The 24,294-nt window shown below is 32.0% G+C and overlaps 1 protein-coding gene across 9 annotated transcripts; it reads right to left on the bottom strand.

Annotated features, from left to right (window-relative positions):
• Nucleotides 1-1,530: 1,530 nt before the first annotated feature.
• On the bottom strand, nt 1,531-22,553 carry LOC141458812 (palmitoyltransferase ZDHHC15). Of its 9 annotated transcripts, none has more exons than XM_074137302.1 (9): nt 22,157-22,553; nt 21,962-22,083; nt 18,237-18,357; nt 14,683-14,906; nt 13,510-13,651; nt 9,882-10,008; nt 9,406-9,483; nt 3,475-3,603; nt 1,531-2,417 (listed from the first exon to the last, which is right to left on the bottom strand). In XM_074137302.1, exons 1-8 carry the CDS (start codon nt 22,293-22,295, stop codon nt 3,489-3,491), a joined length of 1,068 nt encoding a protein of 355 aa, XP_073993403.1. In that variant the 5' UTR covers nt 22,296-22,553; the 3' UTR covers nt 1,531-2,417; nt 3,475-3,488. The 9 variants fall into 9 exon arrangements, 6 of the variants coding, with proteins under 6 accessions (XP_073993403.1, XP_073993413.1, XP_073993422.1 ...); XM_074137312.1 differs by having other exon boundaries at nt 13,510-13,639; nt 22,157-22,547; XR_012461202.1 differs by lacking the exons at nt 1,531-2,417; nt 3,475-3,603 and adding exons at nt 6,259-6,511; nt 7,334-7,443 and having other exon boundaries at nt 7,655-9,483; nt 22,157-22,549.
• Between the last annotated feature and the right edge of the window lie 1,741 nt (nt 22,554-24,294).

Genomic DNA, 24,294 nt, shown 5'->3' on the forward strand with positions numbered 1-24,294 from the left:
CTCGCGTTTACTTTTTCACTTATCAGTTCAACGGTGATACGCCTATTGTCCCGAATTAACGCGTCAATCAGAGATAGGAAGTCCCAACTTCGATCGGTCGACCTCTGCGTTGCTCGTCAGAAACTTTTGTACGGCCACTTTGAAACTGTTCTACCCATTTGTAAACGTTGAACGATTCAAACAATTGTCTCCGTACACTTTTAACATTCTTTTGTGGATTTTACTACCTTTCTCACCTTCCGCGACTAAAAATCTGATCACGGCACGTTGTTCTTCCACGGTGCAATTCTCGAGCGGACTCGCCATCGTTAACTGAGTAAATTTGAGGTTATGTTTACAAAATATAATTGAACAGCTGATCAGATGTCATCGCAAGGTTGCCAACTTTATGTCCTGAAAGTTTCATACGGATCAATTTAGCTGTTTTTGAGCAGTAGTAATTTGTCTCGTTACTTATTGAATGACCCTCGTAATATGGAAGACCAATAGAAATAGATTATTTTGGTTGTTTGTTAAAGACAATATTTCCACATTTTATTTTTAAATTTGTTCAGGAACTCATCTAATCGAAATTGCTGTTGCAAGAAAAAGCAAAACAGAACTGCAAGCACAATTTTTAAATATTTCTTTCAAAGAAAATTTGCAAGGGAACAGGTAATTTATAATTTGTTGAGAAACCTTTTGTTAAAACGCAAAAGGCCAATCAACTATTTTATTCCATAGAATTAGGTAGTGAGATGAAATTTATAATCAGGAAAGAGGTAAGCTCATTGGGTAGTGTTTTAAGGTTTCGAAGCGAAAATCCAAGTTTTTAGTCCAGCTGCCGGCACTTGGATTTTCTTTTCCTGGGAGCTTCTTACAGTTTACAATACAGATGTTGTTAGCAACGAAAGCGCACTACGGAAGAGGTAGTGCACTGAACAAGGCTCCAGGTGACAATAGCCTCAACTGACGTGTATTAAAATTTAACACTTAATGTAGAAGAAAAAAATTTTAAGTTAAAATTCTTATATTTCATGCCAAAAGAGTTCCTAACATTTTGATAATACATAGATTAAATTATATATAATTGCTATTATTCTACATATATTTCTTTTAATTAAGGTGTTTAATTTAAGGAACTTTTTTAAGTGCACTGCCGGCCTTCGGACAATGTTCTCTCATTACAGACAACACTATCCATCACCAGACAGTGAGCTGTAAGAAGCTCTTAGAAAGAGAAAATCTAAGGGCCAAAAGCTGATTCGAACCTGGGATCTCCTCATTGGAATCCAGTATTCGCTAACCACTTACAGCTAATCTCCTCCATCCCATCCCTTATTATTATTATTTTTTTTATTTCTGGCGCATCGACTGCTGAGGGCATTAGCGCCAAGTTATTAACATTATTATTATTAGAAGAAGTTTAGGCTGGTAACAATTTTAATTTCTGATTAATAGAATTTTGGGTTATTAGGACTACAAAAGAATTCATTCATCAAAATATTTATTCGTCCAGGATCACCAAAGTAAAAAAAAACAAACACAAAATTAATGTAGTAAATGACTTTTATTTGTATGATGTACAAAAAATAATAATAAAAAATAAAGCAATAGCTCGCACTTTGTTAATTAATATAAAGTCACTATATTCACTAGCTATCAATATAAAATTAAGCGAAATAATATTATGAATCATATTTTCCCAGTAAATACGTTTGATTACTGAGAAAAAAGTAAAAGCGTTTGCCCTACAATTTAAAATGAACATTTGAATTCAATAACGATTCATATAAGTTGTTATAAAAAGAAATACCAATTTTATTATAACTGTGGTGGAAACATGAATAATCAGCAACCAAAAATAAAAATAAAATCAATATTCTAGTACTAGTATAAGCTACAATTAAAAAAAATATATATTTCTTCTTTTTTTTTAACTTTTTACAAATTATACAGTCTTTTTATTTATTTATTTTTGTTAATTTGGCTTAAATTTAAGTACTCAAACGGTGTCACAAGTTTTCTTATCAATACATAAAAGAAGAAAAGTATACATTTATTTATTTAATTTTATTTATTTCTGTATTGCAAGAAATATGATTTATAGGCATTAAACAAAAGCCGTGAGGTGCATTGTATGTTTGCTGGATCAACTTTTTTTTATTTCTTTGTTTTTTTCATTTTATGTATAGAATACATACTTTTATTGAAATTATTATTATTATTTTTACAATTATCCAAAAACGGAGGAAATTAATGTTACTTAAAAGATAATTTTATAATTCACAAAATGTTTCATTTTTTATCTTCACTTAATATATTCTTTTATTAATAAACAAGAATTATAAATTGTCATTTTTTAAAAATAAAATTCTTACAATGTAAATTTTTCTTTGGTACTTCTTTCAAACAGAAATTCCTTCTTACAATTAAGCCTGAAAAAAGAAATTGTTTCAATTTCTTTTCGCTGATTTTCTGATATATTCAAAAGAAAAATATTAAAAATTTGGTCTGAACTAAAGAAATATTTAATTTATTCTCTTGAAATTCTTCCCAATTGTTAATCTATAGACCATTTTTTCTGTTGACAATTCCAAAAAACCTTTCTCTCGAACAATGTCTTAACTATCTACAATATTTTTCTAAAGTCATTCGAGAAGGGGATTGCAATTGTGTCAAATTTCCGATACTGAGTTTTCACAACAAATAATGTTTTGAAGCCCGCTGAGTACGAAAAAAAGCTTTTAGGAATTGGTACCTTTCTTGGAATTGTAAAGGATCTGAGAACAAAAAATACGTCACGAGGTGTTTCTTCGATATAGAAGGATCTTTGCATCTATGATGTCCAAGATCTTCCAAGATAGTGTAGGAGGATTGCCAGAAGTCCTATTTCATACTAGTCATCTTTGAAACAATATCGGAAGGCAAGTAAGAGCTTATCTTTAACACCCTAGAACTCTAAGCGACTTTATAGCGAATGAAGCCTAGAATCATTACTAGTGAAAGAATGACAGATTACAGCTGCAGTTGTTTTGCAATTATTAATACAAAAAAAATTGAATTTTTTGGGTATATTTTACTTACTGATCCATTCATTCAAATTTATGGCACCATACATAACAGAACGTTCCAACACTTAGCGTAGATGACGTAGGGTTATCAGCGAGAACTGAAGCAGGGGGTTTCAGGAATTTGAGGCTGCGACAAAATAGTTGGGTCTACATGTTAATTTAGGAAAAAAAGTATATATGAAGACTTTAAGGAGCCTAGGAAGTTCAGAAGAGCCGAAGGCAAAGGATAGTACATGAAGACCAACAATATTCACGACTTTTTTTGCACAGCAGTTTATACATTACATGAGAGAAAACTGCCAGCAGTGCATTGAAAAAAGCTCTGGGTACCCATGAACTCTGAGTTGACACGCCTTAAATTAATATAGATAATAAATTTGTAATTATTATTATTAATAAAAAAAATACAAAAAATATTTACCTCAAGTAATATTACTAGTAATTTGCGTATGTTGTCCGCTGATCATCATCGTCCCATTGATGGGGATTAAGTAGATGATCTGTATCTTCATTATAAGCTTTTTGTGGGAATGTTATACCATCACCCAAACTTAAAGAAAAAATAATAAAAAAAAGAATGAACAAACAAGTAGCCAGACTAATCAATAATAAGGTAATCACAAATTTTATGCAACAAAAACACCTCCTCTTATTAGTAGTAAGAGAAAGTAAAAATCTTATAATTGAAATTTTCTCGCTTCAACAATAGGAATCAAGTATAGTGCTGTACGGTTAAAAAGTTTATGTACATATTCTAGTAGTGAAAGCTCTAAAGTTTCTCTTGTAGCTTTGCAACAAAACGGTTTACATTTTTAGAACCTCCTAGGAAACTCATGCAACCTATATTTTGTTTTTAAATGAAAATTCCTATAGTTAGAAGTAAACTTAATATAGTACTTTGGGACGCTTAACTATCATTCTAAAACAAAATTATTAATGCGAAAAAATGTACTAAAGTTCTTACCAAATTAAAAAAAGGGAAACATATAAATTCAAAAATTAACAATTACCTCAAACATCTACCTGATGAAGGGAAACAACTTCATTACTAAATAAATAAAATTGCTTGTGCTGAACACCACATCTAAAAATAGTCATGAAGCAACACATAAAAAAAAATATAGGGCAATTTGGAGAATAACAGAAATTAAATAAAAAAATTTCAAAATAATCTGATTTATTAGAGTTCATTTTTTTAATTTTTCTTTTTTTAAAAAATGTTATTGTATTGCACTTACCTATTACACTTTATTCATACTGAATCACCAAAATGTCAAATAATCAACTCTTTGTTTCTCACCTGCTGTAATTATGTTAGGAAAGCTTCAACATTCCTTAAATTATGAAAATAGATGAGAAGAATTTTTATAAAGACTTTTAAAAAACTTTCTATTGGTGCTTTACGTTTGGTACACTACACTTTGAAGCAACTTTGGAGTTAAACAGCTATGTACATTGTAATCCTAATAAAGGTATTATAAAAATAATTCCATTAAATAAAAAAACTTTTATTTATTTTTAACCGGTCCCACTGTTATTCCATGGAATACATTGAGTATAAACCAGAAATATTCACTTTGAAATCACATGAGTTAGAAAAAATAAGTTTTAAAAATTAGTGTGTTTGGGAGATTTGTAACTCAAATTCAGAAAACTGCACTAACTATCCTCTGATAGCACCCAAATTTGATATTTCGTTTGGGTGCTATCAGAGGATACGTTGAAAGCTTTTAACATAAAAAGGTCTTCCAGAAGTTTCACTCAACTAAATCGATTTTTTTTAGTTTTTGGAATTTTTCCGTTAACGATTTTTATTTAAACTTCAGAACTTGCTTCTTAATGCAAGTTTGAGTTAGAGATGGTTTAGGCAGTTCTCTAAAGTAGGCCTGTGCAAACAGCGGTACGAAATTGAATTCAAAACCAAGTTAAATAAGTAAGTTAAATACTTTATTAAGTTTAAATACTTTATTAAGTTTAAATACTTTATTAATTTTAAATACTTTATTAAGTTTAAATACTTTATTAAGTTTAAATACTTTATTAAGTTTAAATACTTTATTAAGTTTAAATACTTTATTAAGTTTAAATACTTTATTAAGTTTAAATACTTTATTAAGTTTAAATACTTTATTAAGTTTAAATACTTTATTAAGTTTAAATACTTTATTAAGTTTAAATACTTTATTAAGTTTAAATACTTTATTTAAACTCAAAAATTAACTAATTTTTATAAATGACTTTATTGATTCACAATTATAATTTAAAACGTTTGCTCAAATGAATTTTTTATGTAAATGGTATTTTTTTTAAACATCAATCATTTTTGTCTAAAAATTGATTCAACCCCAAATCATAATCGACTGAAGATTGTTTATGACAGGAGCCTCCGATTGTCGCAACAATACAATGCAATTATATTAAGCTTTTGTGGTTTCCGTTTAGTCTTCTCTTAGATAGGTATGTTCGATTCCTATCAAAATATTGATACTTAACTGTCGCTATTGCAAGCATATCAAGCATAGGAAAGCATATGTATCAATACCAACCTTTTTTTAACCGAAAATTCGGCGTTTAGAAAAGACCAGGGAGAGAAATTAATTTAAATTAAATGCCTCCTCAAGGAGTTTCGGAAGTGTCCGTATTTTAGAGACCCTGGACCCATACGTCGCAGATTTGGCAGAGACTCGAATAACCATCTTATGTGCCTGATATGTACTCTTAAAGCCCTCTTTGGTTTAATTCAATTATAACTTATATTAAGGTTTCAATACCAATTTTTTCCATAGAAATTATCGAAAACTGAATGTCAATCATTACAATAGAGGACAATATCGAAGCGATATTGCAACATCGACACAAAATAGTGCAGCACATTTGTTGATTCCAAACTTTTTTTCTCCAGAATGAAGCATCAAGAAACTGAAATAAATGTTAATTTATCTCGTAAATATTTTCAGAGAAAAACCACCTCTAGACTACTTGAAAATATATTCTTCCTGCATTCTTGCAGAAACTGTATTTTTGAAGAATGCAACAACTCCTTTTCGAGCCGTAAGCGAAATGAAAGCTGTTCGTATCGTACTGGTCTAGTGCACTATCATTCTAACAAACATTCATTATAATAATTTTTAAGCAAAGAGTGACGAATATCTTCTGCTCAAGGTGTTATACTATTGAATGACAATGCTTTTGACTTATGTCCGTGTTCTCAATAACAAAATTTATTGCTACAAAATTTGTGACAGCCGACCATATTAAATTTCAGGCAGATTAAATGCAAAATAAATTTGAAACTATAAAAGTCTGTTATTCTTCGGAAGGTCATAAAAGTTATGTGTACACAGCACTGCTGATCCTCGACTAAATTATTTTAATTTATCTTGGCAGTTTTTCCATTGACAAATTACAACAGAAATTTATCAATGATTTAATTAAAATCATCCTTGTGATTTTGTTACCTGAAAACAAACAAATTAGTTTATAACTCTGATCTCTAAATGTTTTTATAAACTTAACTGCGAAATAAGACTCAGCATATATCAATGAGTAAATGTGAGCCAAACGATGCTGGAACGAGTCATGCTTGAATTAGGGATTTTTTTATATCAATTTTTTCCCGTTTGTTATTTTCTTTTTTCCACTTAAGCGAAAAAAGTGAAGAAACTTATTCATTAAGAAACAAAACAAATTCAAGGCAATACCAAACATTACATTATTAAGTAACTGATAAACCTCTTTTCAAAAACTAAGAACAAAGTGCGGTTAGCATACATATAAACTGGTGTTCTTTGTCTGCCAATGATGCAGTGAATACAAATCATCAAAAATCAAAATTCATCATATTTTAACCTTTTTATATATATATATATATATATATATATATATATATATATATATATATATATATATATATATAAATTGGTATCAAAGAGTTATTTCATCTTAAACGGTGGCCACTCTCGGTTGAAATTTTGTCTATTAACTAGAATTGACATGGAAAAACATGGAGAGAATTGATTTACCCCTCGAGTTTACTGAAATGAAAGGAGCGACATCCTCTTTGATCAGGGCTAAAGGAAATCACAGAAAAGTTCACTTGCTTGCAGAACGATCTTTTTCATTTTTAAAATCTATTTAAAACAGCTAATTTGTAGATTAATAATAGATTTAAAAAAATGCAAGCAAGCTAGTAGAATTAAAATAGAAAAGTTAAATTCAAAATTAATGTAGTACAAATAGTTACAATTAATTATTGCTTTACGGTGTCGCAGACTACTCACTCTCTAGTTTACATTCTGTTTGCATTTTACATATTGGATGCGAGATTATTGATGCGTGTTCTGCAGATTATTTGTAATTTAATTAAGTGACAAAACACTAGCCATCTGCCCTATTCGGAAAGTAACACAATTAACTTTAAAGGAAAGTTGGAATTTAATAAATTTTGAAATGAAAATGAACATGAAATATAATGTTTAATATACATAGGCAATTTAATAACAAAAAAAGTGTCAATCTTCAAATTACAGAAAAAGAAAACATCAATATTGACATTTAAAAAAATACAGCCAAAATAAAGAATAAAATAAAAAACAACCTACCTAAAAATAAAGACTGGTCCATGAATATTAATCATTATTTCTAAAAACATTCGCTCTACTCACTAAGCAAACATATTTTAATTATTTAAGCAACATATCAGAGGGAATATGTGAAGTACAAAATACAACTTACAATCATAAGTAAACATTTCGGACGTTAAATTACAGGGGGGGAAAAAAATCAAAAAAGAAAAAAAAGAAACAGAGTGGTAGCTTAGAACAAAACACTGGCATGATCCTTGAACTAATGAGGAATTAACATGCAAGACAAGTAGTAATAATAAAAAGAATACATATATCGGGTCTCCAGTGAAGTACTTCACTTCTATTATTTCATTAATTTTGCACATTTTTTGTTCTCTCCCCCCCCCCCCATAGCTTTTTAAGTATTTCTATTTCATTGACTTGTTTTTTGAATTTTATTTCACTTTGAATCAATAAAAATTTTGGTCTATCACGATCTGAACGTATTCTTTCTTCTTTCTTTTTTTAAGTCGCATTTTTAAAACTGAATTGATTGGATTATGTCGGTGGAAGGAAAAATAATCTTTTATATTTAGCAACTTAAATAATACTGAGTTGTACACAATGAACTCTATTTTACAAAAACTTCAATAATTTTTTTTTTCCTAATTAGAACTATAGGCACAATGTAAAATAAATATTTACTCCATTATTCTATAAAACAATGGCATATATGAAAGAAGCCATTTAAAAGTAAATTGTGTTACTTTTCCAAGTACGGTAGAAAGCCACCATCAAGACGCTACCGGATACTTACTAAATTTATCATTAAAAAAAATATACGATTACTTCTTATGCTGTGAGTATTCTGTTGAAAGGCAAAATATTGTATTCCTCAATGCATTAAATTTTTAAGAATAGATTACTCGAACTTACAAGCCAGACTCACTTCAACCAACTAAGAAACCAACCACTAAGGAAAATGGATTTACTGAATAATCTCAGAATATTCATTTATAAAACTCGAATAGAATGGTAATATTAAAGAGAATAATAAGAACAAGTTTATTAATAAGAATTCGATTGAGCTTATGCATAAATAGATTTATGACAAGCTACACAATTTGGCAAGTCACAAGAGAAACCACTACAAAAATCACAGATTTTTAGTGTTAATTTTTCTCGTTCAATTTATTTATTTATTATTATTATTTTGATTCTATGGCGTTGCTTACAATACAAATGTTTGTAGAAAGATTAACCTAAAATTGTGACTTATTTTTCGTTCAATATTCACTGAATTGCTCCAATAAGTTAAAATAAAATTTCATTATGGAGTTCAGTACGCTAAAATTATACTGATGATACAACACTTAATATTGAAGAGGTTTAGAAATTAATTTAAAACAAAGGATTATAAAAAACTGGATTTATATCCTGTTTTATGTAGTAAGATATTAAAAAAAAAATTAATCGATGGGAGGTTACAAAAAATTAGCAAAATTAAGGAATTTATAGGTAAGGAGATTTTAAACAGCACCCGGTATATGCGAGAACATAATTTTTTACCTGTGAGTGGCTCCCAAACAACATAGCCTTAATAATAATGCCTTCTAATAAAATAGTTATTTTCTTTTTCTGTTCTTTCTTTTCTATTGAATAAAAAGTAAAAACCTAATGATACCAAATAAAATGTGATGGATAACTGCTTAAAGAAAATGATTTCAAGATTCTGTATGCGGGAGCCACTGGTCAACTTGTTCATTTTGAATTACAATTGCTCTGACCTTTGGGCAACTTGAATTAGCGAGTTGTAGCCCACCTGGTGGTCTGTTCTCACAGGGTACACTAGGCCATCACCCAAACTAAAACACATTATCACCCCATAATTTAAATTGGCTTGTGTTCAGATAAGCCTAATAAAGAAATTACATTTTCGTTTTTTAAAACAGTAAGTACTAAATTAATATTTTAAATTGTTATTAATTGCTAAATTTAAAAAAAAACTGAGAATCTCATTCACTTAAAAAAATATATATATATTATGGTGTTGTTATTGTCATTACCATAATGTGAATAGTCATGCCCACAAGCCATTGCTCAATTACTAGAGCATTGAAAGGCGTAAAAATAAAAACAAAAGTGTATTACAAGCAAAATGAATAAGACTATTTCATGCAAAAATACTTGCCACTAAGGCGAGTTAAACTTTTAATCAGCACTATACTTGGAATTAAATTGTATAATAACGATTTCAATTTACCTTGTGAAGACTGGCAAGAACCACAATGCTCTTCGATCACCAAAAACTTCTTGAAAATTATTGTATTTACCTAAACTGAAACCATCTTTATCTGGTCCTGATTGAAAGATGGGAGCTCGAAAAGCCTCTGAAAATTGTTCCAAATATTATTCATAATTCACATCTGGTAATAAAAATGAAGCGCTACTTCTTCGCAAACTCGTTTTTTTACTTTCTCTTACTCTACAACGTAAGAGAAGGCATTGTTATCGTGCATGTTTTCGATTTTCAATTTTCAGCAGAAATATCCTTTGAGTAATATCAAATGTGGTGTTCACAAAATGTCGTAAGTGGATTCAGACTGCCTGAGTAACTTAAAAACGAAAAATCACAGAAAGTTAAAATTGGATATTTCGCTTAGACGCTAAAAGAGGACGCCACAATAAGGTCAACCGAAAACACCACTTTACACAGTCAATTTTTCTTTTTTTAGAAAATCTTAAAATGGCGCGAACAATTTTCTTTAAACATTCTATACTTGTCAATATGTGGGTCTAAAACTTCTTTTGAAACATTTTTCTACGAAAATATTATTAAGTGCACTTTTTGGAAAGAAAGGGTGGTTAGGCTTTTTATAAAGTGCCATTTTTGTAAATTGGGTTTATGTTGCCGCCTAATAATTTTATCAAAAATCGCAAAAACTAAATTTCCAAATTTTGAATCGGCTGATTCCGAAGTGTCATTTTACTGGAATGATATTTTAGTATTTTAAAGCCTTATAAAACTTCATATTTTACAAACTAGAAATCTACATTTAATATTAAATATGTTTTAGAAAATTCAATTATGGATACTTGTAAGAGCGGGGCTGGTTAGTTAGATTCCCACTAGTGCCATTTTTCAATAAAGTCCTGCACTATCTTTTTAAGTGCGCTATGGTGAAAGATTAAATGTTCTATTAAAATCGAGTTTGGACAAAATTCCTCAACCGGAAGAATCTCATTATTTAATGGATGGTTCGCTTTTTCGAAACGACCTTTCTGTAGGCTGTTTAGTAAGCTTGGTTAGGGTAGGCTTTTCTGTAAGATTAGATTTCAGTGCATTTACAAACTGCAACGCTGATGAGAATAGATAAGAATAAAATATTCCAAATTTGAAGAATATTAATGAATTAGAACCAAGACAATAGTAGTAAGAGATTGGTGTGAGGGGTCACACAATTTCTTGTAGTTACCTTAAAACTTAGCATCTAAAAGTCAAATTTTTCTGTAAAACCTTCATCTATCATAAATCATTAAGTTCATCATAGTACTAATGTACATTGTGATAATAACAATAATAATAAAAATAATAATTCCGGACAGTGTTCTCTCGTTACAAACAACACTGTCCATCACCGGACAGTGAGCTGTAAGAAGCTCCTAGGAAGAGAAAATCTAAGGGTCAGCTGCTGGATTCGAACCCGGGACCTCCGCGTGGGAGTCCAGTATGCTAACCTCATAGCTAATCCCCTCCCTAATATTAATATTATTATTATTATTAATATTATTATTATTATTATTACCAATATTATATTATTATTAATATTAATCCCTTTAAGGTTCCGGGCATAGAATAGGGCCACAGTATTTATTGCTTGTTGTAAGAGACGACTAAAGGGACAAAAGGTTAACCAATCTTTCATTCTTCCCTTATATCTTCCCTTATTGCATCTTCCTCACCCTTACCCTATTTTTTCCTTACCACTTCCCTATTGTTAGAGAGGTAAATTGTGAGATTGGTCCCTTCTGTTTAGAGAGTGAAGGGTGTGAAGGGTTTCTGCTGGACCTCCCATGCAGCTGGGGTCAGGAACCAGTCCTTCGGGCTGTGATCGGGGAGTATACTCTGGATGACGTATGTTTAAGGCTGTCAATGCCCCGGAGAGTGCCAATCCGTCAAGATCTTGGGATTGGTTAAGCGAAGGGCTGGGCCTCAGGGAACTGGGGTAGGATAAAAATTATCCGAGGGTATACCCGGTGCCCAGCTATTTCGGCCCGTCCCTTTGTGTACGATGCGCTGGCAAATAAACTATGATATTTCAATCTATTAAATCAGATACAAGTAAAGGGACGAAGAAGACAAGTGTCTCGGAAGGACACTTAGAAATTAATAAATTAAGGAGCAGGAATAGGAAAAAATCAAGGCAGCCCTTAAAAAGATGAAGGATGCTGTCAAGATCCAAAAGACTGACAGTTTGGACGTGAAGAAAGGATTATTGAAATTAAACGAATCTCTGAATATCCTGAGCAGCCTTCTTAAAAAGAGGAAGGGTTTTGAAATGAAGTTACAAACGCATACTCAAACGGCGACAGTGACCGGGGCGCCGACGTTACCACTGAGCACCAAACAGGAGGAACAGGTAACAAATGAGGACGCGGGGAGTGAACAAATAACTGAGGAATTCGCGGGGCCTTGGGAAACGCACAATTAACACAATTTTAGGAGATGGAGGAACTGTTAAGAAGCTGAATCCACGAGCGACTATTGAGATCAGGGACCTGGATAGTATGGCTGTCGTGGATGATGTTATAGCGGCCATAGAAAGGGAGAGTAAGTATGAAGCTGGTGAAGTTGATGTAAGCTTGGCTGAAACTAATAATCGGAGGGGGAGATTGTTTTGCCAAGATGAATGTGGAAACTGTTTCTATGCTTCTAGAAACATCACGTATCAAGATCGGATGGGTAACGTGCCATAGTGGTGCAAAACTGTAGTAGACAGTGTTTTCGCATTCTGGGATACGGACATCGGCCAAGTAACTGCAAAGGGCCAGATGGACGTGAAGATTGCTTTCGATGCGGACAAAAAGGCCATCAGGCTAAGGATTGTAAAGGAGGTTTGAAATGTAAGTTGTATACGGAAAAGAAGCTACTAATAAGAACCACGTATCTGGTAAAGGCAAAGGTGATTAGAAAAGCTTTAGAGCATGCAAAAAATCGGTCTGCATGACAAAAATACTACAGGGAAATTGACACAAGAGTGTTACTGCGCAGAATCTCCTTCACCAGATTCAGTGTGAAAAAAGAGGCAGACATACTGTTTATTGGTGATCAACACCACGATTTCGCAGATGTTCAATAGTTTTCGGATGTACTAAGAACAGCTTTCAGGATCGCCTGTTCCTATCGAACGGGTTGCAGACCAGTCATGTAACTTCGGAGACTCTGACCTCGATGACGCCCATCATTCATTCACACATTTTTTCCTGCGTAATAGATTGGTGCCGGAGAGGGAGAGCTTAGGACAGGAGATCGGGCGAATACGCCCGAAAATATAGTAGGGATTATGCTCTCCCAAAGAGTCTGGTGGGACAAGTGGCAAATTTTATGAAGGCAATATTGAAAAGAAAGAAAAAGGAGCTGGATTTTCGTTTGCTCCTATCGTTCTAGAGAGCTAAATGGAGGTCGGTTGGAGCTCTTATGGGCTATTATTATTATGAGGCACCACCTTGAAGTAATGCGTAAGTGGTTCCAGGGTTGGTTTCTGTGCCAGTAGGGGAATATATTACAATTATTATTATATATTAGCTAGCAATAACTCCTAGAGATGAATAAATATCCATTGTAACTTAAGCAACAAAAATGTAGAAATTCTACAAATTAAAATATTTACCTAATGTTGTGCGATTATGTGTGACAAGATAGCAATGATAAACGAACAATGAGATGAGGCTCGTAGCAAACATGGCAGCTACAAAAAAAAGAAAAAGTATGTGGAATTTGCCTGCGCCCTCAATGTTTCCCTGAAACAAACACTATTTAGCTTTAACTAAAGCAACAAAACTTACAGGATTAATGTAGATTATTTTTCCCTTTTTGAACAAAATTCTCGTTCATTACAAAATTCTCACTTAACACTCAAATTAGCAATACTACTATTGTTTTTCTTGTTTTGGGTCGGCTTTAAGTGCGAAACAATTTAGCGTCAATATGTATTTGCACTATGTAGTTGCTGTTAGGAAAAATTTCTTAATGCTACAAATTAACTTCTTGCTCTATCTATTAATGAGCACGTGATCTTTTAAAATTAATAAAATCTTTACATATTTTCTCAACCTCCAATTTTATCGTTCTGGACGCTTTTTTAGTGTCTCTGAGGAAACTCCTACTCTCCTTGTTTCCCAGTTCGTGCAGGTATTCCCCAGGCAAGTGTCATTGGGCCTGCACTCTACACCATATACACGCTGATATTCCTACCAATCCTCATAATTTTCTCTTTACTTATGCCGATGATACGGCAATCCTCTCTCCTCATAAAGACCCGGCCCTTGCCTATCGTTCCCTTCAATCCCATATAGAATCTCGCGAGCCTTGCCTAAAGAAATGGAGAATTAAAACAAATGAAATCACATGTAATTACATTACATAAGACCCAAGACGAACTATTCTTCCACTAAAAGAATCCAAATGACTGATTTTGCTTTTGAACTTGTTAGATAATGCTCTCCTAAACCACGTCAAAGTATATTAAACAAGAACTCTGAAATCATCTTAATCAGGGATTTGGGAATTTTTAGCCGCTTAGCTTATTTTAAAGGTAGAGCTCCTAGGAGGAGAAAATCTAAGGCCAGCAGCTGGATTCGATTCCGTGATCTCCAAGTTGAAATCCACTATTCGCTAATCCCTTCCATGGTTTACTTATTTGTTTAATATTTGATATTGGCTATGTTTTTTTGTAGTAAAGCTTGTTACCATTTTTCCAATTTAAAATTCTTTTTTTTTTACATTTTACATAAAATTTAATAATACGCAATTTACAAAAGTGAAAATGACAGAAAAATCTTACCTTCCAAAATAAAATGAAGTAGTACAGTGATGTTGCAACTATATATATGCAATACAAGAATGCATATCCAAGAAATAAAATAAAAAATTTGTAATTTGTAAAGGAAACACAGTTGTTAACCCATGGGCAATGGTGATCCATTTTTAAAACACAAATTCGACATACACTGCAATGATGAGCTCTATCGGGCTTTACGTGTTGACATTTATCACAGTAGCGTACAGCTGCATGAGAAAAAGATTAAATATTATTTTATTATTATTTAAAGGCTAAGCTATTCTCTCAGAATAACTAAGACAAGTTATTCAGTATTAGTGACATTAATAATAATTAATTATTAAATTAACTTCAAAAACCAAATTAGAATCAAATTATTAAAATAAATTATTATTACGTATAAAAGAAATTGATGTTAGCATTCTTTTTGTACTTTGATTAATGTAGACCGGAATTATTGTAACTATTCATCTCATGACTTATTGTTTAAGTTTAAGGGATATGAGATGATTACGTTAAGAAACTGGTTGGAACAGGTTAAGCGGTTAACTGTTTCCTCTTAAGTTACAGTCAGATTACTGTGAATGTTTGGGTGTTGTGAATCTCAAAAATCTATAGCCCGGGTCTGGATTTTTGTCGCAGACTTGGTTTGTTTTATTTTTATTTGGGATAGTTTTACAGGCACAGAGAGGCTTTAGCAAGTTAGGTTTTGCTAATTCCCAGAGACAAATAATAACAATCCATTAAAAAAGTAACTCAGATGAGCGGATCGTTGAGTCCCCAATGTATGTAGATAAAATTGCCTCTTTTTTTTATGATCGAAAATAAATGCTCTTCGAACCGGATTATACAAGAAACTTAACAACGAAATTGATCCAGCGGAAAATTCAAGAACTTAACAGAATGTCCTTTTAACCTAATCATTTAATATTACCTAATTATGTTACCTTATTTTATATAATCAATGTTACCTCTTCATTTGTTCCGATAAATTTTTTTTTTTTTTTGAACCGATGATTTAAAAACGCTGTTCAACAATCCTTTGCTTCTAAATCTAAAGAAAGACAATGGCATGTCAATCCAACAGTTCTTCGAAAGAGTACAAGGCCAAGTTTTGCATTATTAAAAATTTTAAAAACAAAAATAAACAAGCTATTTTTCGATTTAAAAAAACATTAATAGTGTTCAAAACAGAGCCCGCCCGATGTATTAACTTTCTTCCTTCTGCTGATGGATCGCTTGAAATACCACTTATGTTTTAAAGTTTGGAATCAAAAAACTCAAGCACTCTAGTTTCAGAGAGGTTAACAAATTTTCTTTTGCAAAGAAGGTGTAGCAAGGTCAAAAACAATTGGCAGCAAAATGGAGCTAAATCTGAAGTATAACTATGTGGGTGGATAAAAGATATTCAGTGTCAAAAAGTTATTTAATTTTTTTCTCCAATATTTTGAGGAGTGTGCTCAATGAGGTATACAAATTTCTTCACAAAATGCAACCCTGTAATTTTGTATACTAACCAGATAGTCTTCCTAAGCCATATGATTTTTTAGTTTTTCTAATGCTTCATATTCTATACCGTAGGAAGGCACTAATTTCTCCCTATCATTCTCTCTCATCACTCCCCGAAATTCATATAAAATCTGCCCAATAACTTCTCTAATTATGCGTTCGTCTCTTTAATATCCAGCGTGGACATTAAAAAGCACACCCACTTTGTTTCTGCATGCATTATATCTTGGCTGGAACTCACGACCCAGGTTGTTACTGGCACAAATCCTTACTTAATTATCTACTTTTGTACTCCTCGATCATTTTCAGTTTTCAGTCAAAAACTCTTTTATTACGTCGGTGGTTCTTTCTTTCACTCATCAATTTTTTGTAGCATCATAAAGTAGGCCTAATTCTTTAGCTCAGTAACCATTTGGCAATCCGCGTCAAAGCATTCACTTCTTTTATTATTTCCTTTTTTACCGATTACTTCTTCAGATACAATCGACTTTTGAGGTTGCGCCAGAGGATTTCAACATCCCGTGTTTCAGCAGTACTTAGAACTCTCCCGTTCTCTCATCAGTTGAAATTTACCTTACTTGTTCAACTTTAAATTTCTCTGAATCATACCTAAAGTTCCCCTCAACTAAGGTTAATGTCTGAGAAAAAGCCTCAAATCTATATCCTCAGTAGGGTTAATAAATTTAATACTGATTCCCCCTGCCCGTTATGTGGGAACGATAAATATGACCTAATACATTTCCTAATTATCTGCCCAATGTTAGATGTCCTAAGATCCAAGTATTTACATAAGTACAATATTAACTTTTCTTCATATATTCAACCTGAAATTGTGATGGAGAACCTCTTATGTTTCGACTCGGTAAATAAAATAAAAAATATGTATTTTTTTGTAATTAATTCCATAAAAATTTAATTCGAAATTTGTTTTCTTTAATTTAATAGTTTTTTTGTTATTTGTAAAAGTGCATTTATTTTTGTCTTTGTTCTCTTTTTTTCTTTTTTCCATGTATTATATCTGTAAAGGCACGGGCCAACCCCTTGCTACAATTGTACATTATAAACAAGTAACAATAAATAATAAACCTAAAGTTCCCCTAACCTCTCTCGTTCTTACTATTAGATATTCGAGCTCTTAGTTTTGCCACAAGGAAGACGTAATTACAGTCTATATTTCAACTCCTACATATTCTGACATCTAGCAGATCCGACTTATGATACCCATCTATAAGGAATGGCCTATTTCGCTGACCTACCGTATTTCCGTCCGGAGATGTCGAAGTACCCTATGGGCAAAAAATGTGCTATTTAATCCTATAATTAAACTGGAACCAACCGCAAAGTTTAGAAATCTGAATGAATTGACACTGAATGAAATGAACTAAACGTTACTTTGCAAAAAAAACAATCACACGATTCAAATCAAATACAGTGTACGCTGTCAGAAAATAAAGAAATTAATATTTTGTCATAAATTATACATACATATGTAATACACATAACATGTGATATTTGAAATAATTTACAACTGAACGTCTATATGAAAGAATGTTAATACGCACAGATTTACTTTTCGCAAAAGATTAATATACTAATAATAACATTGTAAATATCAGATTCAAATGCAGATGAGATTTAAGTTCGCTGGAACTTAATACTGTCAAAACGGTGTTTTTCTAACATCCCAGAAATTAGCTGGTCTCAGAACATGATAGTCCCAGATTCAAATACAGCTCATAAAGTTTACATATTCTGTTCTAGCAGCCTCTACATCTCAATAGATTGTTATTTCTGTCTGAGAATACACTGTCCAGAGACCAGCATTGAGAAGTTGGTGGATACCAATATTCTTAGAAGTTAACGCGCCCTAATTACAAAAAAAATAATAACAGCAACAATAAATAAAAATAAAGGTGATATCCCAAAGAATTTTGCACGAATTCTAGAAATCGTAATCTTTTATGGAAATTTATTTGCTTATTTTATTAATTAACTATGTCTAATATTTTTATTGATTTTTGTAAAATAAATCTGAACAAATAACTTACCTCCAATTATTGTCCTGTTTGTAATTGGGAGCGATTGCGCAAACGTTTCTACTATCATTCTTTGGGTTTGCTCACTTGTAGCATGTAGCATCTTTTCTAGTTCTTCGCTTGGAAGAATGAACTGAAATATAACCAAGTTAGTTTTACTTTAAATATTAATAAAAAATGAAAATCTAAAAGATGAAACTATATACGAGTACATCTAACAAAAATATATATATATATATATAAATGAAAAAACCAAACTACAAAAGGCCATTAAAAAGTAGTTCACACGAATTTCACACTATACAATTTAATAAGACAGTCACAGATGTCCTAGCATGTTTTAAAGCACTGTTTGCCCATTTTTATCAATAATGTCGAGGTTTTCTTGAATAATGTGACAGTTTCTCACAGATATCCTGAACCTTTTTTGTAAACCCTCATATTTTTTTTTTTTGTAGACTGAACTTTTATGTATTTGGTAGGATATGCAGTTGGTAGTGCATGAATTCTAAAAGTGAACACAGTAAATGTATAGGTATTCGTAGTATTAGGTTTCTTACTCACATATTCAAGGCTCCGTGTGTTAGGACGACTCTGATATTTGCAAGAGTCCATTCTGATAAAGTCTAGGGGCTACCTTTGACTCATCGTTCTTCGTTGGTGAGGAACTTGAATATAATAGTGTGCATATAATAGTATAACACTACACATCAATTTACGTCAAGCATGAAGTTACAAAAAAAAAAAATCCACATTGTAAAACTGTGTGAAAGAATTATGGGATCTTGAAAAGTCTACAAAGCCCTCAAATTGTTTAGCTTGCATAAAAGTCAACAAATCTTAGAAGGTGCCTTCTGCAACGTGCTACCTTGAGTCTGACGTCTTAAAAACAATGTCCAGGCAGTTTTTTAATCGCTAAATACTTTTTATGATTCAAGACATTATGTCTTGCACTGTCTCAAATATTTGTACACACATACACACACACACAAACACTGATCTGAAATTGTCATGATTTGGGACTTACGTTCTTTGAGCAACAAAAGAAATTACATTTTATGAAATAAATTCTCTCTTAGCTAAAAATAAAAATAAAAAACAAACAAACAAAATTTAATAAATTCTTTCTCGCTATTAATAACATTAGCTGTTCCCGGCCACGCGTTGCTTGGCTCAGTCCGCAGCGAAGTAGCAGCAGATCGATTTGGTGATGGCATTCACAATTGATTGAGAACTTTGTTCGCGATTTCTAAGCACAAACCTTTAACCATTATCAACGCTTCGCTGTAGATTTCTGCTGTAAAATCCATGATCATATTGAAATTTTCTTTGCACATTCGAAGGAATATATTTTCAGCTATGTGCGATTTATATTTCTCCCATAACTCTGTTGGAAATGAAGGAGAACAGGCCGTCAATATGATTGCAAACGCATGAATTTGGTTTGCATGTGACGAGTTGCACGCGTCATTAATACACACATCCCAGTGTCGGTAGTTCTCCAATAAATTTAGAGCTTGACATGAACTGCGGAACGTGGCATTTGCAACGCCGTTGACAATTCTCAATTGCTAAAAAAAGTTGGACCGAGCACATTTACCAGGAGCATTCGAAGAAAGAAGCATTCATCTTGATTGGGACGCACGATATAATCTGTCTATCGCAATTTCTTTAAATATGTCACGATGTCCGTCGACACCATCTCCTCGTTTGCAAAGTTCAAATGATTTTCTACTCGCATTCCATGTGCAATACGTAGGCACTTCCGAATACAGTAGTGTTTCCGCAAACGCGCCATTTTCACATAACGTGAAGAAAGCAGTTAACATTGTAACCGGTGGATTCAGAGCTATTTGTTGCACATTCAAATCTATGAGCTTTCAATTTAACAATACAATCGGAATAGAACACTGGAATAGAATCGTAAAATTGAAAATCGTAAATGGATCGAAAATCTGAAACATTGAAATAGAATCGTAAAATATTAGTATAGCGTGTGTTATGTCCAATGGAAGGTGCTGTTTTTCACAAAAGCGTGTTAATACCTGTCATAGGAGTGACATCTATAATAGGTACCTTTTATATGAAGGGATCGGATAATTGTATTGATAGAATTATATTGTAATTAAAACATGTGTTTGCTCTTGTTATCACTGAGTATAATAGATTATTGAGTAATAATCTTTGATTTATTCAATTAGGAATTTAAGCGGTTACAAGAGATGTCCACAACAACAACAAAAAATTAACAGGAAGTGAAAGTAGTTAGACATACGATACAGGTCAACTAAAAAACAAAGTTAACCTTAAGATCAGAGTTCCCTCTACCATTCATTAAAAATTAGGTATTCCCAATAATCAAAAACAAGCTCTCTCAGATCCTGTAAATTACACATTTTATATAATTTGAAGACCTGGCACATTTATTCAGTAAATATAATGTCTTGTGTTTCCCTCACCTTTACATCAAAATTGATGAAATAATTATTACCCTAACTTAAAAACTTGGATCCGTAAGCAAATTTGCACCATCCTCTACCGTTCCAAGAACACATGAGCGTACTTGTTTCAGAGGGCAATATAGTTACTCTCCTTGAAGTAAAATTTTACGACATAATTAACTCTTATTCGAATGTGACAGATCAGGGCCTCACTTTAAAAGCGATAACTTGAAAAAAAAAAATGGTTTCAACAGTCACATCTTTTTTCTACATTTTACATTTCCCCACAATTCGTAATTTTGATAACGAAGTACCTTATCAAGTTTTAAAATAAAAATTCCCCAACCTCGTTGGGGCTTGGGAAATGTCAACGTATATATTTTACTATTAATCCGAATGAAGGAATCATTTAGAAAAAATTTCGTTCAGCCTATCAATCAATTAGAACGTGGAAGGTTGCTACATCAAGGCAAGCACTAGAATGAAGCTGCTCTTTGAAATCTCCCACTCAGGCTACAAGAAATTTTATCAACATTTTTGCTGGTTTTTTCTTAAAAAATGTTTTTTTTCCAGCTCTGAGGTGTAAGGAGAAGTTCAAGGATAGTTGTAATTCATGTTAATTCTCGTCCGTTGGACGAGTTACTAGAAATTGGTGATAGAGCCATCTGTAATAGTAATAATGGATATGCGTTGTCCTTATCATAGTGAAAACCTAAATCACAAAAGAAATCTACTCTCCATATTTCAAGTAACTGTTTCTAGCAGTTTCGTCTGAGCATTAATATCCGTCAATCACGATATGTTTATTTATCCATTAAATAAACGTAGTCTTTACCCATAAAAGTCAAAATTTATTTTATAAATTGACATAGCTTCAGTTTTGTATATTTTTATATATTTCCTAATCACATTACACGAAATCCCAGAACTGTTAGTTTTACTTCATTCAATAGTCATTTTTTTAATATTTTCTAGTTTTTAAGCCGTTTACAATTAAAGATTTGTACATAGATTACTCTACACTTTTAATTATACTAACCCTAATCTCTCAAAGTATAATATTTTGGGCTGAAATCACATCCTGAGAATAAAGTAATTTTTAAAAGAATCAATCGGTATTCTTCAATAACATTAACAATGTTTTATACATGATCCTTATCAAAGATATCTAACAAGATTCTGATACTCTAAAATACTTATTTCTAGGATACTGTCACACCCATTTTAATTTGACTGTTGCAATTAAAATTTTTAGGTATAAGCACAGAGCCGAACATTTTTATTTCTATTACATACCTTTTTTGGAACTGTAGCTACTGGTGTAAATATAGTTTGCCAATAAGACCACAAAAAAATAGCAAATAAAAGATGATAACCAACCAGGTAAATACCTTTCTCTGTGTAAGATGTTATTGTTACTGAAAAAACATTTATTTTTTAAATTATTTATCTTCAAAAGCAAAAAATAAATAAATGATTGAACATACTCACATATACATAACTGGATAACATACGCATAATATGACCAAACTATCATACAAACAAGAAAAAGAACTGGAATCCACTTCACGGAATGTACACAAAAAATACATATACCACCGTTGGGCCGTAAATCCGAGCCTGAAGCCATTATTTAAAGCTAATGTAATCTTATTAATCATTACCACAAAACTATTTAACCTACACCATCTCATTCAAATTTCAAAATTTATCTTCTAGGCTATCAGCCCGAGGCTTCATTAAAATTGGTCTGACCACGAAAACTCAATTCTTTTAATCGCCTAGTGCCTAATGAAATCCACTAATAGAATAACCTATACTTATGAGTGTTCTGAGCAATTCATACATATACTACAATACGTTTGCGAGAAGGCAGTAAAAAATCGGAGATAGTCTACCGCGCTCTGTTTATGAATTCAAATTATAAATGTGCCTCTGCCCTAATCTCAATACAAAACACAATTTTTCAGTTGCAGAGGAATTAATCGTTTCCCTAAAGTTTCTTAGCTTTCTATTTATTTCATTAATAAAAAATTAATTCCTGCATTTGTCATCTATACTTAATAGATGTAGTTAAAATGTTTAAAATTAGCTTTAGCATGTGTTGTACTTCTACATTTTTAACAGAAGTACAAAAACACGGTCAAAGTATATGAATCTCTTATTGCAAACCAATTTTATTACTAGCCATCAAATGAACATGAACGAATTAAAATTCCATGTAATTAATGAGAAAGGTAGTGGATCAATAATTTTATCATTAAATGTATAATTAAATAGGGTGCACCTTAGGGATACACTATAATTGTCGCTTCAGTTACATATTGTTATAAACATTGTTTTTATTGATTTTCTTAGTTGAAAAGTAGATTCACTTTTCATATTATTCAAGTTTTCAGTGTTCGAATCTTCGGAAATACCACGCACCTGTAAAGAACCATTAAACTTCCCTTAAACCACATCACTTAATGTGATGAATGGCTAAGGATGTTACTTCTTGGGGAGGAAAAACCAAAGCCTGTGAGTTTTACCCAAGAGTCGCTCTCCAGCATTAAGAGTCTGTTCAAAAGGACAGGTCTGGAGGGTGAGCTTTAGAGTGAGGGGAGCCACAATATATCCAAAGGGGTCGCAGTGGCGTAGACCTTGAGGCCGCCCTAGTCTATCTATCTATCTAATGTGATGAAATTCTATTCATTATTACGCAGCGAGTACACGTTTCAATATGTACTTTTCTGTTAACATTTTATGATTTCTTTGAAGTTATAATTTTGGATTTGATGATAATAAATTTGTAATTATCTATTTGAGGAATTCTGGGTTATCCTAACTGTATACTTTTTATTTTCTGTACTCTGAGTTAGTATGTATACTAAAATAGAAATGATGAGACCTACCAGCAAAAATTTTTGTGAACAAATTTGAAAAATGACCCACTTGTAAGAAAGGTTGCCGACCACGGCTGTAAATGCTCTTCTATGTAAGCAAATTCCTCTTCAGATTGAGCATTCCTAATTTTTAAGGACTTGGAAAAGTTTTTTTCTTTCATAAGAAGTATCTTATTTAAACTATTGTAGAACGTGTTCCTCCTCGTTTCTAGAAAGACTGTAACCTACTCTGTGCTCAATGACCTTTGCTGTTTTAGGACATAAAGCAGCAATTTTTTAAATGCCTTTACAAAATTAACTTCATTATCATTAACTGCTGCTAAAAAGTTTGAAGAGTAAATACCGTAATCTTCGTGAATCGCACTTACTAATTCCGTTATTTTATCAACTGTTAAGAAATGTGAAATCTTCTACACTTCAAAGCTGCCGATCTTCCCAAATCTACATCTACCCAATGTGCAGTCATTCCCAAAAAACTTTTCTGCCGTTCAGTCCAATTGGCAGTGGTAGTACAAACATATTTCATACTTTTGAATATTTCTTTCAAGTAAGTAAAGTTTTGTTCATAAAGAATATCCATTTATCTGCCTAATGGCCTACGGCTGATCATTTTTAAACTTTGGTTTGAAACATTAAGGTCTAGAATTTTTTTCTAAATATTAATTGCCTGCTATTCATAAAAGTACCATAGAATCAATCACAGAATTTAAAATATTACGCACAAAATTGTTTTGCGAAGTTTCA

The sequence above is a fragment of the Rhodnius prolixus genome, unplaced genomic scaffold (genome assembly GCF_049639745.1).
Source record: "Rhodnius prolixus isolate KJV_2025 unplaced genomic scaffold, Rpr scaffold_1, whole genome shotgun sequence".
Lineage (NCBI taxonomy): Eukaryota > Metazoa > Arthropoda > Insecta > Hemiptera > Reduviidae > Rhodnius > Rhodnius prolixus.